The sequence below is a fragment of the Phaethon aethereus genome (genome assembly GCF_964289735.1).
Source record: "Phaethon aethereus genome assembly, chromosome: 1".
Classification (NCBI taxonomy): Eukaryota; Metazoa; Chordata; class Aves; order Phaethontiformes; family Phaethontidae; genus Phaethon; species Phaethon aethereus.
This window is the reverse complement of record NC_138575.1, coordinates 73,990,159-74,006,910: the sequence shown is the minus strand read 5'-3', so window position 1 is coordinate 74,006,910 and position 16,752 is coordinate 73,990,159. Positions and strand designations below refer to the sequence as shown.

Here is a 16,752-nt window from a genome sequence, read left to right as displayed (position 1 = left end):
CAGAGAGGCAGCTGTGCTGTGGCGAGTGGAAAGCCCGCTCTCCCGACCTCCAGGTGACAACCTGACTGCTTCAAATCCTGCCAGCCGAGAGAGGGGCCGACGCGCGTCCTTTCGGCACGAACAGCTCTCCATAAAAACCAAAAAGCTCAACATCTGCTTCGTGTTTTGAATCTGCACTGTGGTTCCCCTGTCTAAATTAAATCAAGCTTAAGAAGGACTCCAGAAGCACACTACAAACCAGCCAGAACTTCTCAAGGCGTTTTCTTCGGGTCCCACTTACCGTCTTACGGGACTCCGAACTGTTGGCTGGTCGCGTTGCCGATTTGGAAAGATGACGATGAAAAGTATCTTTTGCCCTCGACCACGTGAACGAGCACCACTGAACGGCCAGTCCCCGCCCGGCCGGGGGTCCGCGGGCGAAAGGGGCTCTGGGCCGCCGCCCGCGCGGAGCAGCCCCCGCCCCGCGCCCCTCCCGGCGGCCCCCGCGCGTTTCTCTTCCTCCCGGCTCCCCCTGGCGGCGGCGGCGGGCAGCCCCGCGCCCCCGGCCCCCGCTCGCAGGAGGGCCGGCTCGGAGCGCAGCCGAGCGCGGAAAAAAGGAAAATGAAGAGGTTGTGTGTCACCGACGTGCTGGCCGTGGTCAGCTACGCTGTCAGTTCAACGGTGCAGGAGGCCGATTCTCGGTTACTTCAAACCTATATATTTTTATAGGAGGTCCATTACATTCCCAAGCAAAGTGGTGCTACTACTTCAGTGCAAAATGGCACCTACTAGGAAGCATACAGGAACACACATGCTTTTCAGCAAGTATACCTCCAGACATGCAGGTAAACTAGATGCATTAATGACTGGTAAAAAACACATAAATGCATTTCTATAAATAAATCTTGAGCCATCAATAACCCCCATTATTCAGTCATGACACTTAGTTTGAGATAAATGAATTCCACACAAAATTACTCTGCATCAGTCCTGTAACTTTTCTGTAAATTGTTACATATTTGAGAAGGATGCTTTAGCATATAATAATTGTGCTGAAATTAGGCTTGGTGAAGAATTATAGCAGCTGCAGAATCTCTTCGTTGGACTGAGCATGAGATCCAAGTCTTCTGGAAGGTGTTTGAATATGCCAAGACCAATACTAGAAGGGTAAAGCTGAGAATAAAGAGGCCACAGAGGACAAATTCTGCTAGGTAAGTTAGTCTGGTAATGACACGCTAGCACTGTTGTAGCTGGTATTGGCAATCTGAAGGGTAGAAGTAACAGCCAAAGCAAGCCAGGACATGGCAGCCAGAGAGAGGGACAGGAGTCCAAGCGTTGGCAGTGACATCTGAAGAGGCAACAGGGAGACATACATGCTACATTTGCTTTAGGGACATGACTCTACTTTCCAGCCTGATAATCAAGTGAAGCAGAAGAGCAACAACTAGATGGCTCTCTACCTTGAAATCTGGCAAGGAAACAATTTTAAAGTAATTCAATAAAACCTTGTCTCTGCACTAGATGTGAAAGGCAAGATACCTTTCTTTACAATGTTTTTGAGAGAGACTCTAAATTACAGTGGTACCATATTGTGAGCAATAACAAAGTATTCCTGATCAAAAAATGGCAACTGTTCACTGAAAGTAACTGGCCATGAGCTACAGACAGATTAATATTATACCTCTCAGTTCAACAAACATAACTAGATGTAGCTAGGATTTTTTCCTTTCAAATTAGGAAGTGATAATTCTCTGGAATCCTTAGGATAGAACCAACTTCGTTAAAAGTTAGTTGAGAGGCTGGAACATCAGTTAAAGTAAGTTTTTTAGGGCATTAACAAGCACATAGCACCAACTCAACACCTCAACAACCAGTTAAAATCCCTGCTTTTGCTGTTCTGCTCCCTCTGTGAAAACCCGCAACAGTGGGCTGCAAGCACACCACAGAATAGTGAACCCACTTACCAGGCCACTCTCTAGGATATAGAGAACTCATGCTCATACCCTAGAGCTGAACAAAGCACAGGGACTAGAACATGCTCCAAGTTCTAGGCATGTGCCCTTTTCCTCCTAAGTTTCACAGTTGTTTCGTCAGAAAGGAAAGGAGGTAATTTAAATAAGAAACTACTTCCCACATAACTGATTTCCACGTTTTGTTGTGGGATATTTGAAACTGGAACCTGAATAACTAGGGGGATGTTTATGTAAAAGGTTTATTGTAAGAAAAAGAAGAAACTTTTCCATTTAAGATTTATCAAAGACGCTATTTACTATGAAAGTCACAGCAGTTTAAGACAGCCAAGCAGTAACAGCATGCATTCCCTAACATTTTGAAAGGAAAACTTGTCAAAACAGTTTCTTAAAATGTGCACGTAAAGAGACACAAAGACAAATTATAGAAAAAAGGTACCCATTTATTCAAGGTATGACAAGGATATTTACAGTATTCATTTGCTCAGAATAAGATCCATCCTTATGATTTTTAAAGCAGCAATTATAATTTACATTTAAAAGGGGAAATGTTCCAAGCATGTTTCTGTTAAAGATATTTTTACAATGACAGAAACACTTTAAGGCTAAGTCATTTTGACCTTTGCTGCCACCCACACTTATCTTGGCAAAACTGTCTCAAAGAGACCATTACCTTGAGAGATAAAGACTATGCTAAATTCAACATACAATTTTGTTCCCTCAGATGCTTTTCACAACAGTTCACATCTGACAAAAGCTGACTTTTGATTTAAAACAATGAATTAAATATGAGAGATGAACTGCCTACATCCCGGCATTTCAGAGGGCTAAAAGATCCTATACAACAACACATTCATCACCCCTGAAAGGTATCATCAGATGTCTTGTTGATGAAGGTACTTCAGCTTACCAAGCAATTTGCTTTCAGCCAGAGCTCCATAGTCACATAGTATAATCCACCTTTCCTGTCACATTACTTTTCAAAAGACAAGAACAAAAATCTTCAGGTAGCTGACAATGTAAATGATGAACACTGTCTGCTTTACTGTCACAGTACTTGATTCCCACAGTGCAGACTAGTGCTCTACCAAAGCAAACTAGATGAGTTTGCTAAACTGCTGTAGTGCTATTCTCTAGTCATTTTAACACAAAACAGATCTACAGGAGCAGTTAAAATTGGTTCATCTCTTGAGGTAGAAGCCACAAATCATATTTAGTCCTGTCCGTAAACAACAACACACATGCCCATCAGGCAAATATAGCCTTTGTTTGTAATTTATGAAATAAAACCACTGATTTTTCAGATGCTATTCATTGTAAGTATAATGGCACTTTTCATTGAATTGTTTTGTGCCTATTTGAGAAGGAAGCAAATCAAACATTCGGAATAGTAGATTGTGGCCATTTATACAGTTGTAAAGAAAACAAAACATGTCTTACACAAAAAAGCTTTGTAGCAACCTCCAAGAGGGTAGGTATACGAGGATTCTTCTTAACTTCAAAGTTATTTTGGAAAAATACCAATTTTAACTGCATAATTAAGAAAAAAAAAAACCCAAACAACACTAAACAGTCATTAGACCGTTAAGACTACATAGCTACTTGAAATACTACCACTGTATTTTGGTAATTATTTTAGGATTACATTTAAGGGAAAAGAAAGTTAAACTCAGAAACCCCCAAAGCCTCCACAAATACAATTTACTTAATGATCACATTTTGTTAGGTGAGGATACCACATAACTAAAATCTATTGAAAGTGCACAATATTTAACATTCCAATACAAGCAGAAATGTCCCCTGCTAATGCAAGGGTCACATTTATTCCAGGTTAGCTAAGAATCTCTGTAACAGCAAAGTTGTTGCTGTGACTGATAGAGGTTTTGTTATCTGTAACCCAAGCAACAAGTTACAAAACATATGGAGACTGGCACTTGATCTTTAGTTAGCCCCATTAGCTCAATTTTCTCCCCAGAGACTCGCATACACCAGAATTTTCAGTTTTCATTTTATTACTGTAAAAAATAAAAGTCAATTTGTAGTTCCAGAGTAAGCAAAGAAACCTTAGCTTGAAGCTATTTAAAAACAAAGGTTCAAATTTTGATAAGGTACATTTCACAGGGTTCATGTCAGCACCTTAACCAAATGCATTTTTCTGCAAACTGAGCATATTCCACAAAGTTTTCATGTTAGTGACAAGGAAGGGGCTACATTCTCATCCAGATGCACATGTGACATGACTCAAGGAGAACAAACTGGAAGGAGTGTAAGTCAGTTTCCAGAGTTCCCTGTTGAGCTCTACATGTTCAGAACCGACATTTAAGACTGAAGTTATTAAAGATTGACCTTTTGCATACTCCGAAACAGAAGGCAAATACAATCAACTTACATTTGGCTTTGAAACATTAAGATAACAATGTTTTATTTCAGCCACATATTTACAAAAATGCTTACAACAGAACCATGTAGGGTTTCCTTTTTTTTTTTTTGCCATAATACACTTAAAGATGAACAGTCATCTTAACCTTTACGCAAAGACGCATCTCTTGTTACACAAGAAGTTTTCTGTTTGTTTGTTGTTTTTTTGTTGGCTTGATTTTGGTTTTTTTCCCACTCTGAGGATAGCAAGCAGAGGGTTGGATAAGTTTGGGTCACCCTTAAAAACATAGGCCTGTTTGCTCTAGTGCACCTTCAAAATAAGGAGGTAAAGTACAGGCTCTGTTAATTCCACAAGGGTTCATTGTCTCTAGCATGTTTTCCAAAAACAACAAAAATAGTCTTGGAACAATTGTAATAAGGGTTATTCCATGACTTTTACCTCTTCAGTTTACTTCCTGAACTCTGGAGTTACTTTCCTAGAAGCATACTTGCCGAGCTTCTTTTCTAGTGTATATTGTTGACTATACATTTTAAGTTAAACTGTTATGTAAAGAATGTAACAAGCTTTTCCATTGTACACAACTTAATCTTTGTGCTGAGTATTCTTCAAAAGGATTTTATAAATAATACAGTAAGTTTAGAATCAGTCTTCTGCCCTCTTGTCATTATACCATGTTGTTGCTTTCTCCAACTTTATCTACAAGCTGTAGAAAAGACAAAAAGGTTTTAAGTTGCATGACATTTATGTACAGTGAACTTACTCTCAAATACTTGTTACTTGCACAGTTAGTATGCGACTGAAAATGGAGTCAAATAATACTCACCAAGGTCTCATGATTTAAGTTTGTGAAAATTAAAAATCTTACATTGCAGTTGTGTTTCTGCATGACATGTTTTTCTCATATAGACATTAACAGTGCAACATGAAGATGCAACAGAATGAAAAAGGAAATAGAATAATGCAGATAACACTGCTAGCTTAATGATTAAAACAAAACAATACAGTATCAGCCACACATGCATTAGTAGACCAAGTAAGATATTTCAACTGACCATTACTGTGGATTCTCTTCTGAGCCTACGTAGGCTTTGAATAAAACATTAACAATTATCTTTTTAAAAGAAGATTTAACCCCATTATGATCAAATTAAATATGACTAAGTAAGATCAATTGACAAATGAAACATTCAATTGATCATGAATTATGAGCCAGAACTTGGCCTAACTGTAAGATTGGAACACATGATCTTCAACACCTGTTTTTAAAAAACAGACTGTACACATCTAAGTTATAGCCCCTGTTAATTTTTTTAGTAGTAGCTATTAAAACTGTTGCTTTCAAAACTAGGGTTAGAAACATTTGTGTTAAAATACATACAAAAATTAGCACAGTAAAAGTAGTTGACTGGAACACCCTAGATTACCATCTTTCTGGCACCTGTTAATTGTCTTCAAATCCCTGGCTATTTGGTTAAGAAAATGGAAAACTGCATTTGAAAAAATACAAATCTTAGTAAATAGCAAGATGTAGTCAGTGGACCTTAATAGATAGATTTCATGAATGATTATGCTTCATGAGAGTTTCTGGATTCACCGTGCAAGCTGCAACTTAACACTGAACTAAACTGTTTGCTTTTACAGGCCACTTTTCATAAATATATCCAAATACTATGCAAAGAACAGCATCCTCCTCATTGTACAGACAGTAGAAGAGGCACAGAACAGTGGCATGATTCACCTATCTAGTCACCTAGGGCCAACAGTGAAGCAAGCAGCAGAACCCCAGCGTTCTGAGTCACAATCCAGGGCTCCCTCCACAACGTATAAGCAGGGCCAGCTTCGGCAAAGGTGTCCTTTTGTTCCTTTTACATCTAGAAGTCTCTCACTGAGAATGAAGGTGATCTGTATGGTACAAGAACTACACACGAATACACTCAAAATCATTGCTCTAAAGTTGTAGTTGCTTTATTTCTGATGCATTTCTACCTTTGCTGTAACAATGGAATAAAAAAAAAAACAAAAAACAGTACAAGCTTCAAATTTTGAATGAAGTACCAAATACTTACCGAGCTTATACCGGGTAAATTCAAGAGAGAGCCAAGAACTGGAACTCTTCTAATAAAGCCAACCACCACAGGAAAGAACCCCCTTTAGGTAAGATACCAGAAGATTGTATTAGTTTTTATAATTAAACTATTTTTATATTGCTATAAAATAAAGAAATAGGAGGTATTTTTTAAACCAAGATTACATAAAATCTTGTAGCTTGTTAGCAGCACATGAATTTTACCAATATATCAACATACATTCAGCAGAAAAAGGAGAAAACCAGGAAAGAAACACCTTATTTTCAAATGGACTTAATTTTCTTCATAGCTGGCAACCCTCAGTCAGCTCTTCAAAAAAATAACTAAAGAAAGAACACCCAACTCAGCCGACAGAACTGATACTCCCAACTAATTTCTCAGAACTACCATACATATTTTGAGATAATTTCTTTTTACATTGTAGGAAATACATTCTTGCAATACCTGACATAAAAATAACTGCAGTTACTTCTGAGTAAACCCCTTTGAAACCATATATGGTAGTCTTTACATTAACTAAAGGAAGTTAAGCATGACAGAGCCACGTATTCACTTGCTTGACAAATTCACATAACATCAGGGATTTGATTCATGAGCCAGAAGATGTTGCCTAGCATAGCTGCTATGGTGTAGCCCCCTGCACCATCCACTTTGTCTCTGCAGCAGGAAAACAAATTTTCTATGGCAGTATCTCATCTGTCTGCAGTCAATCACAGCAATTCAGCTGGTGGCATTCTGAGTTATCACTTGTTGAGCTATATATTCCCTGTGTAGAATAAGGATTAACAGGTAATGAAACCTCAACCACAGTGAAACAGTGAAGTTCCACAAGTCATCATCCTCTTCACTACACTGGTAAGAACTTTTTGCTGGAGAATATCAATACCAGCAAGTTTTTCCTGGAGATTTTCTTTTTTTAAAGACCAGATCATTTCAGTGATCCAGTAAATGGGGATGCAGGGCACACAAGCCACTTGTAACAGATTAAAACAATCAGTGTGGCCAAGATTAAAGAATAGTCAGTATAGGCAGGATAATATTGTTAGCCATAGCTTCGGATGCCTGTAATCTTGACAAGGCTCCAAAAGCAGCTTAGAGTTCAAGAGATACTGTCCCATTACAGCCTTTTCCAGTAAATGCAATCTGAGCATGTGAAAGTATGGCAAAAGACTAAACCTCTAATGGGAAACCTGTGGCAGCATTTTAAGGGGAAAGACATTCTAGATTTAAAACAGAGTAAAATAATTGTGTCTTTCCCTCACTTCAATCAGATGCATCTTTAAAAAAAATAATCTTTGCAATCCTGTCTTTTGTTTAAGCATCCTTGGTCACCAGTACCTAACCGTTCCTTTGTCAACAACAGGGGCTCTGGAACTATTGCTACTGGGTGTATGAAAGGTGACTGTGTACAAGTAGGGTAGATATGCAAGACAACAACTTATGAGTAAAGTTTCTAGAGAGATCTGAACACCTAGTGGAACTGGTTTAGTGGTCTCAAAATCAAGAGACTGAAAAAAATACAATACAGTGGTTTACATCTGTACTATCGTAGTCTCAGTTGAAGTTACTAGAACTGCAAATACAAAGGTTTTCCATATAAAAGTCCTAGTAATCCACATGACTAGAACCATTAGGATACACAGAAATGCCCATCCTCACCACATACTGCCCTAACAAGTCCAAAGGTGCATAAGTTGACCTGGCTTTCCTTGAGCCGAAGAAAGTTATGTACTTCAGAGACCAATAATAACCAGGGGAGTTTTCTGTTATGCAACCAGACAGCGGGGTTCTGAGGAATCATATAAAATTATGCTTGAGGAAAGGCTCCATTTCTGACTTCTTCAGAAAGGAGCAAGTTGCCGAAAACACAGTAACGGTTGAAATGAACAGGACTGAAGCAAAACAAAAAGCTTTGTTTGAAGTAGTAACTAGCTAACCTTCTATGATCCCTTCAACATTATTTTACCCTGCTAGCCCCTGGCTAGCACCAATAGATAATCCATAAACATACCTGCTTAAACATAATAATTTATAATTCTTTCAAGATGTTTTAAAAGGAGGGGTGTTTGGTTGGAAACACACTTTACTTGGGTTTAATCAACCAGTACAAAGCAAGTCCTACGTGCCAGAAGTGACAACGTATTCAGTAAAATACTGTGATTTTCAAAACACTTGCAGTGACAGCATTCAGAGTAATACAGAGTAGAAAAATAAGAAGCATATATTAAAAGCCAAGCTTTTTTTTTTTCCTAAAATATTTAAACATTTTATCTAAAATACAAGATTAACATACAATTTTACTGAGTGGAAAAAAGAGCACCATGAGAACAGTGGTTTGATTTTGATTAACAGGAACTATGTTATTTAGCAGCAGCTGAACACTTCCAAAATATGTTAGGGGTCTGTAATTAGATCAGTAAGTATTAATGGAACAGTCTTATTCTGAACAGAAGTCCAAGAACAACTAAAAGCCTCCCTTCTTACTTATTAGCATATTTTGTACACTTTGTTCTATACTGAGGTATGTAACTTCAACCATGGAAATAAAGACAAAACATAGATATACAGGTTGTAACAAGTCAAATTCTTTCACTATTACAATTGCATTTATGAAGAAGTTTAATGACACATTGTAAAAGCTATAACATGTATCAAGATTGGTGTTAAAAAAAAAAGTCATCTTTCCGTAACTCAGCCCAGACAATGCTAGTCAAAACCAGCAGTTTTGACTTTACTAGGGCACAAGTGTAATGAAACGTGTCCGAAAACATCTTTTCACTAGGCTACCATAGTAATGAAATGCCAAGATTACAAACCTAGGATGTTTGTAACCAAGCATTTTGCTCATCTGTTAAAGAAAAGAACAAACTCCCCACCAAAAAAAAAAAAAAAAAAAAAAGTATCTAAGTTGCCTTTTTTATGAGGAAGTATTTAAACTTTGCACTGCTAATAATTTGGGCTTCCACATATTTTGAAGCTTTACAATTCTTTGGTTAGACGTAAACAACATTACCAAATCAGTTTGGTATATGCCTCAAACACTAGTATGCCTCAAACACTAGCAAACTTGAGTCTTGAAAAAATACTTGCCAACTTTCCACCTCTTGCAAATGTAAATCAACAACTTTATATGAAGTCTATCAAAACCAAACATTTAAAGGGTGCCGCTTTGTCAGCTGTAATGCGGCAACACTAAATGAATACATTTATTCCTAGATACACCGGTACAGAAAGGTATTTTGAAACAAGTCTTACCTGAATAATAGGAAGAACCCATAAATTTCAAGGATCATTCCTATTAAAGGCCAACCAATGAGAACTATGAGCACACCACCCAGGAAAAAGCCCGTTGCTTTCATTTTGTGTTTTTGAAAGAAGAATCTAAATGTTCTTTCTAAACCGATAACAAAAGACAAGCCAGCCACAAATAACACCTAGAAAAGACAAAAAACAACAAAAGAAAGAAAAAAGCGAATTATATTCCTAATTTAAGATGTAAACATGTACATATTGTACAAAAGTAGGCTGCATTTCTCGCACAACTTCTTTTAATAACAAAAGATAGATGGGGAGAAAGATTTTAATAGTGATTTTCTTTTGTGAAGTCCATCTTAAAGCATTCAAAACTCTTCTCTCAGCTGCTTAAAGAGTAAAGAGTCTACCTTTGTGGTCTCTGACAAACACAATCATGTCAAAAGACCTGGTGACAACAGTTATATCTCCTGTAACACAAGTACAATCATTATCCACAAGCAGTGCTGAAGCTTAGTACCATTGACAGCAAAGGTTCCTAAAAACTGAGAAGAGACAGATTACAAAAGCACCTTTGTTCTGTACCATGGACATTTTCAATAGCTTGTACTGATCTACTGAACTATGCAAAGTCAAAAAAAGGACAATGGCTAAAAAGCATTATCAGTTTGGTTTTTTTTTTGGTTTTTTTTTTGTTTTGTTTTTTTTGTTTGTTTGTTTGGTTTTTTTACTCTGTATAGTCTTTCTACCATTTACTAGTTCCAGTGTAGGCTGAACACTATCACATGAGTCCCAACTAGGTAGAACTACTTTTAGTGTCCTTTACCAACAGGACATCTGGAGTATAGTGTCCAGTTCAAGAGGGACAGAGAACTTCTGGATAGAGTCCAACAGAGGGCTGCAAGGATGATTAAGGGACTGGAACATCTCCCATATGAGGAAAGGCTGAGAGACCTGGGCCTGTTTAGTCTGGCAAAGAGAAGGCTGAGAGGGGACCTTATCAATGTCTACAAATACCTGAAGGGTGGCTGTCAGGAGGATGGAGCCTGTCTCTTTTCAGTAGGGCCCAGTGACAGGATGAGAGACAATGGGCACAAACTGCAGCACAGGAAGTTCCACCTCAACATGAGGATGACGGAGCACTGGAACAGGCTGCCCAGAGAGGTTGTGGAGTCTCCTTCTCTGGAGACCTTCAAAACCCAACTGGATGCGTTCCAGTGCAACCTGCCCTAGGTGATCTTGCCTTGGCAGGGGGGTTGGACCAGATGATCTTCAGAGGTCCCTTCCAACCCCTACCATTCTGTGATTTATAATTATTTCAGCTTGTAAGCATACCTCTGGGCAACATTTTTGCTGAAAAGGGGACTTTACTCAACATCATAGATGAAATTTAAGTTTTTTGTGTTATTTAATAAACCATTTTCTTACCACCTTTTCCCCTTTCTAATGCAATTTTTTCTTTTTAAACTTTCCATGAGGATACAGTACGTTTTCTTGCATTATCTTTGGTTTCCACACAGCCTGTCATTGTCTCTTCCTACCTGTGTTTTCATAATTTTTCCTAAATAGGATCTCATATTTCCATCTCGCATTAGGAAAATAAAAAATAAGCATTATTTTATTTTTTTTTACTCTTCCACTATACACTTTATTGATGGTTCAGAACAGTGCTTCAAGTAATGCACCCAAATTCAAATATACATTTGAAAATTTTCCTTCTGTCAATCTCAGTATTTGACTCTGCTGCCACAGAATGAAACTGATGATGTTTTGACCACAGATTTTTAGACATCAGCAAAAGAGGATGCGAACAAAACAAAGTGAAAACTCCAATTTGGTAAAAACTGAAGGTATTAAATCTCTCTACGATGAAGGGTGATTGGCTCTACTAAACCCAGACTACCAGCAATTCATATTTCTTTCTTTCCTCATGAAGCACAGCGAAGCTACATTTGCTAGCATGTACAGAATATACTTCACTATTCTTATCCAAATAGATACTTAAATTTTACAGTTATCTTACAAGATCACAAAAAAGCAAGCATTGGTAATGACAGCCAATCTAAAAATCTTAGTTGCAGCAGCATAACAACTGTTGAACAAACCACTTCTTGTCTGACCAACATACCGCAGGCCTGACCTGGAGGTACAATACCTAGATTGATGTGAGCTGCTCTAACTTTAGTCAGGAAAAATGATTCACTCATATCACTGAGCATAACTCTTCCTTTATACCAGATTGCCACAGTATTTTTTGTGATCCATTTTCAAATTGATAACATACTGCTTTATTTTTAGTTTATTTTTATTATATCATATACTTTATTCTAAGCAGTGCAGAATCTAAGACTAAACAGCAGGCACTTACATTTCCAATAGCCAAAAGAGCTTTATCAAAGAAGAGTATCATTCCAAAGAAAAGGAAAAACACTCCAAAGCCTGTTAGTCCCATTCCAATCTCTGAAAAAGAAACAAATTTAGGCACATAACAAAACACGGTACCAGGAAAAACTTATGCACAGAAATAGTGAAAAACTTACAACATCCAATCTACAGACATTCTAAACTTATAGAAAAACTCAGCCTATTTTATGACCATCTAAAAAACTTTCCCGAGTGTACAAATATAGTAAGTCTTGCAGACACCAATTCAATAACAGGCAGAGAGATCTTTGGAAGCTGCTTATCAAAGACGTGCATATTTGGAACTATATACTGAAGTTGAATGCAACAAAAAAGCATGCATTCATATATACATACAGCAAAGACATCCCTTTTGATTTACTGCTAGTATGGAGGAAAGGATTGTTCTGTGAACAGATAATGAAACTTCTGTTTTTCATTTGCAACTCTGATCCCATTACGTTTACCACTGTAATGTAAGTACCCTGGTCCTTTCCGTCCTCTTGAGACCTCACATTCCACCTCCCATAATCTTGCACAGCAGTCCCCCTTCCCCCAACTTCCGGATTAAGCACAATTCAGATTAATGCTGTAGGCTCTTTCCAAGTTACACATGCAGCGACAGCTATTAAACACTCACTTGGGTGTCCAGCCACTTGCCAGTTTTCACAACTAGCAGATACTAAATATCTTTGTGTTCTGCCTGCCTGTAAAGGTTGCTCAAGAAATATTGGGAAGGCAAGAGTAGGATGGAATGCTTGTCTGAGAAACTGGGATAGAAATGTCAAGCTACAATTAAAGTTAGCATTTGACGATAGCCTCTAAGTTATCTTGAGGACCATACTTAGAAATACATCCTACTTTTAAAATTAAACCTCTGAGGCCTTGCTTTGACTCTTACACAGACTGAACAGGAGAGAAGTAACAGGAACAGCAGCAACACAGCTGCAAAAACCTTTGCATTTATCCGTGCACTCACCCATGCCTTATTGCTATCCCTGTGACCACAGAATATAGAAATCTAAAGGGTACATAAACACAGCTAGCAAAACCAGCCATAATACTATAGGCAGCCTGGCAGCCCAGTTTGAGTCTCTGTGTGTGTGTATATATATTGCAGATCCCAGCAGTTTTGTAAAGTCTAGCCTGAAACAAACAAACAACCCCCCCCCCCACTATCATAGCCTTCACTGCTTCTGTTAGCCAGATCTACCTAAATCTATTTTAGTTGCACCTTCTGACTGCAATGTAGATCTAGCTGATCACTTACTGTTGCTTGAAGAACTCAGGAGTAAAAGAATATCATTCTGCCTATTTCGGAACTTCCATTTAGTTATTGCAAAAAAATTTCAGAGCAGCTCAGAGTAAAGAGATGTGTTACAGCTTTATTCAACGTCCCCAACTTCTGTAATGGTTCATCTCTCAGCAAGGCTGCAGACCACACAGTGTTAAATCTGTAGTTCTACAGTCTTGCCTGCCACTTTAAGCTTTTGCTATGAGCATTTTAACCACCCAGAATTAAAACTAAGTAACCTGCTACAGCTGATTTACTTGCAGACATTCTCAATACTCGTTTACAATGAAAAATGGAATTGCAAATTGTATTTTCAACGAATCTGCTGACTGAAGGCAGTATAGCAACTGCCATCTGCCCTTTTCTCTAGTACTCTTTACTTTAGAAGAGCAGAAACAATCTGTATTCTGGAAGAAAAACACTTGTAGGCAGGACTCCAAAGGAATTACCAGCTGCCATTAAGATAAATATGCAGTCATGGGAAGCAAGTATTAATTCCTCCCACAGACACAGCACAAAGTAGGCATCTAGCAAGAAGGCAGAAGCCAACTCCCAACAGCTGTTGCAATTACTACTCTGATACTTCTGTATTCACTTGAAACATGTTTGTAATCACCTACTCCTACAACAGATTCAGATTCATTTTAGAAATCAACCATATTCACTAGTTAGTGGAGGGAAAAAGAAAAAAAAGAAAAAGGAACACCATTCTAATCATCATTCCAAAATTACTGCTGAAAGATGATGAGTAGTCCAGGACTATTACTGTCTGTTGCCAATATCTCAGTAGAAGGTATTACTGACTTGATTTCATATCAGAATTTGGAAATATATTTGACTAGTGTTCTTAGGGAAGAAAAAAAAACACCCACTGTCATTTTGTACATAATCTTTGCAACAACGAACTAGGATTTTTTTATAGAGGGTGTGAACTATTTTTAAATGCTTTCTCCTGCACCAGAAGAGTCTTCCCATATTACTCAAATACAACATTTCAAGGCATAGAAATGCAGAAACACATACTAGCCATGTGACACCTACTTCAGATTTTTTTAAACTGATTATGACTTAGAGAGGAGGGAGCAATGCTTTCTCAATGTTTCTGCAGAAATCCTGTAAACTGTGCAAGACCACTGCAGCACTGTATCAAAACAGCTTAGTAAATATTAAGACTTAAAATTAAGATACACTGCTTGTGAAAGTTCAGGGAAAACAATGCACATCCTCTATCTTTTGCGTACAAAAGAGTAAAATTATGCATTATAGGCTCTCAGAAGACAAAAAATAATGCAGTTTATAGATTATGAAAAGTTTCAATTTTAAATAATTATTATTTTGCTAGTAGTGTTTTTTAGTATTGAAAGATTAATTTGTTTGTGGATAAAAACCTAAGTGCATTCTTTTGTAATTACTGGTGATCTGTAACACCATTCAATGAATCATTTCAAAAACATTACAGACTACAACCGCAAATTTAAACTTCCAAACATGAATTAATGCAGTGGTCCTCTCCAGTTATTTATCATGCTACTCCACCAGTAACTCTATGGATAACTCCATATTTTTCCAAACAGCAGTGAGTTTAAAAATATCTGATGAAATAGCTTCAGAATTTCAGAAGAACTGTGAGAAAAAAAATAAACCCCCCTGAACTCCACAGTAATTTACTTACTACTCTTGGCTCTGAAAGTTAAAACCAAGAGAGTCAGCACTGGAGTTAGCTGCAGCTCTCAAATGAGGAACTAAGAAAAGGAAAAACAGGGAACAGATTTCCTCTTTCTGAAGAGATTTTTCTTATTCCCCAATGAATACTCTGGAAAGGAGAACAGGGGAATGGGCAAAGTCAAAGCCCACAAGGGTTTAATCAATCAGAAGTCTGAAAGTTAACCCCAAGGGTTAGTACCCATGCCAGTAACTGAGCAGCTGAATTTCTCAAGAAATCATTGACCTTGAATGCCACTAGGCTGCTTTTCTGCCAGACGTCATCTTTTGCCTTGACTGGCTCCCCGATACCTCAGTTTCTAGCATCCTGCTATCCAGATAAACTTAGTTCTTTTAACTTTCTTTTCTACATCTTTCACGCTTACCTTCCTTCATAACTAATGTTACAGTGCTTATCAAGCAGACTCATTTCCTTTCATGGCAACCGTGCCAGAAACGTATCATACAGAAGACCTGACATTCTCCTTTAACTTGCAGTTTAAACTCTGATGAACCCCTTTGCTTTGATTTCTTTCAACATCTCTATTTCCAATTATTTCTATTAGGTACAACCAAAACTATAGTCACATAAAAGTACTTTTTTAACTTCAGATTGAGTGCCTGGTCCTCACCTTAAAGCCCCCTCAGAGGCACCTGCAAACGTTCAGTGCAATAACTGAACAGCAAGTTCAGAGAAACACAGTGAAGCCACTGACATACCACTACGTGATTCCAAACCACCAATGTCCACACGGAGGCATCCTTGAAGACTTTCGCGTACCGTTCAGCTTTCATTCATTCTCACCACCGTCACCTGACAGCAGCACCCCGCCAACGCCGAAGAGCTCACAGCCCAAGGCAAAGGCCGGCGGCGGCAGCGCTTCTGACAGGGCCCTCGCAAGGGCAAGGGAACCAGCCCTGCCTCCCATCTCGCTTCCCGTTTCACCTGGCAACTCGTGGTGCCGCCGCCAGACCCGAGGCCAGGGTCAGCGCGACTTTAATGGCCCATAATGGAGCGGCGGTGCCAACAGCCGCGGCCAGGTGAGCTCCGTCTGCGCCCTCCCGTTCCCAACCGGCGTCTGGCTTCCAGCCGGTGCCCGTCGGAGGCTGCCGCGGGGTAGGAAACGGCCGTGCCTACCGCCCTCCCTCGCCTGCACAAACCAGAGCTCTCCTCAGTGACAGCCGACCCCGCGCCGAGAGCCGCCTCTCCGCGCCGGAGCCCCGAGCAGGCGTGCACCGAGGAAGGCGACCAGCTCTCCGCAGGGGCGCTCCGCCACAGCGGCCCGGGCCGGGGCCCTGAGCCTCAACCACTCCAACGGCTGTAACCGATGCGCCGCGGGAGTGCGAACACAAGGCGAGGGCCCAAGCGGGTCCGGGACCGGCGGGCCAGGCCCGCCCCATGCTACTCGGCCGTCACCGGGGTCCCGCCCGCCTCTCCACTCTGCGGTTCGGCCGCCCCCAGCGGGCAACCCGCTGCCCCCCCACCCTCCGCGGACTACCGGTGGCAGGGTGGGGGCGGCGCTTACTCTGGGTGTCGGAGAGGGAGATCATGGCGGCGGCGGCGGGGCCGGGAGCGGGGGGCGGCGGGCGTGGGGCAGAGAAACAGCGGCTGCAACAGCCACGTCTTCCGGAAACACGCAGACCTCTTCGCCTCGCCGCCGGGTGAAAGGGGAGCGCTGATTGGAG

At 39.7% G+C, this 16,752-nt stretch overlaps 1 protein-coding gene across 1 annotated transcript; it reads right to left on the bottom strand.

Annotated features, from left to right (window-relative positions):
* Positions 1–4,993: 4,993 nt before the first annotated feature.
* GOLT1B (golgi transport 1B) lies at positions 4,994–16,617 on the bottom strand (the record flags this gene model as incomplete). Its single annotated transcript, XM_082006625.1, has 5 exons — positions 4,994–5,032; positions 6,396–6,477; positions 9,672–9,850; positions 12,037–12,128; positions 16,593–16,617. The coding sequence occupies 5 exons, from the start codon at positions 16,615–16,617 to the stop codon at positions 4,994–4,996; spliced, it is 417 nt and encodes a 138-aa protein (XP_081862751.1).
* Positions 16,618–16,752: the final 135 nt, after the last annotated feature.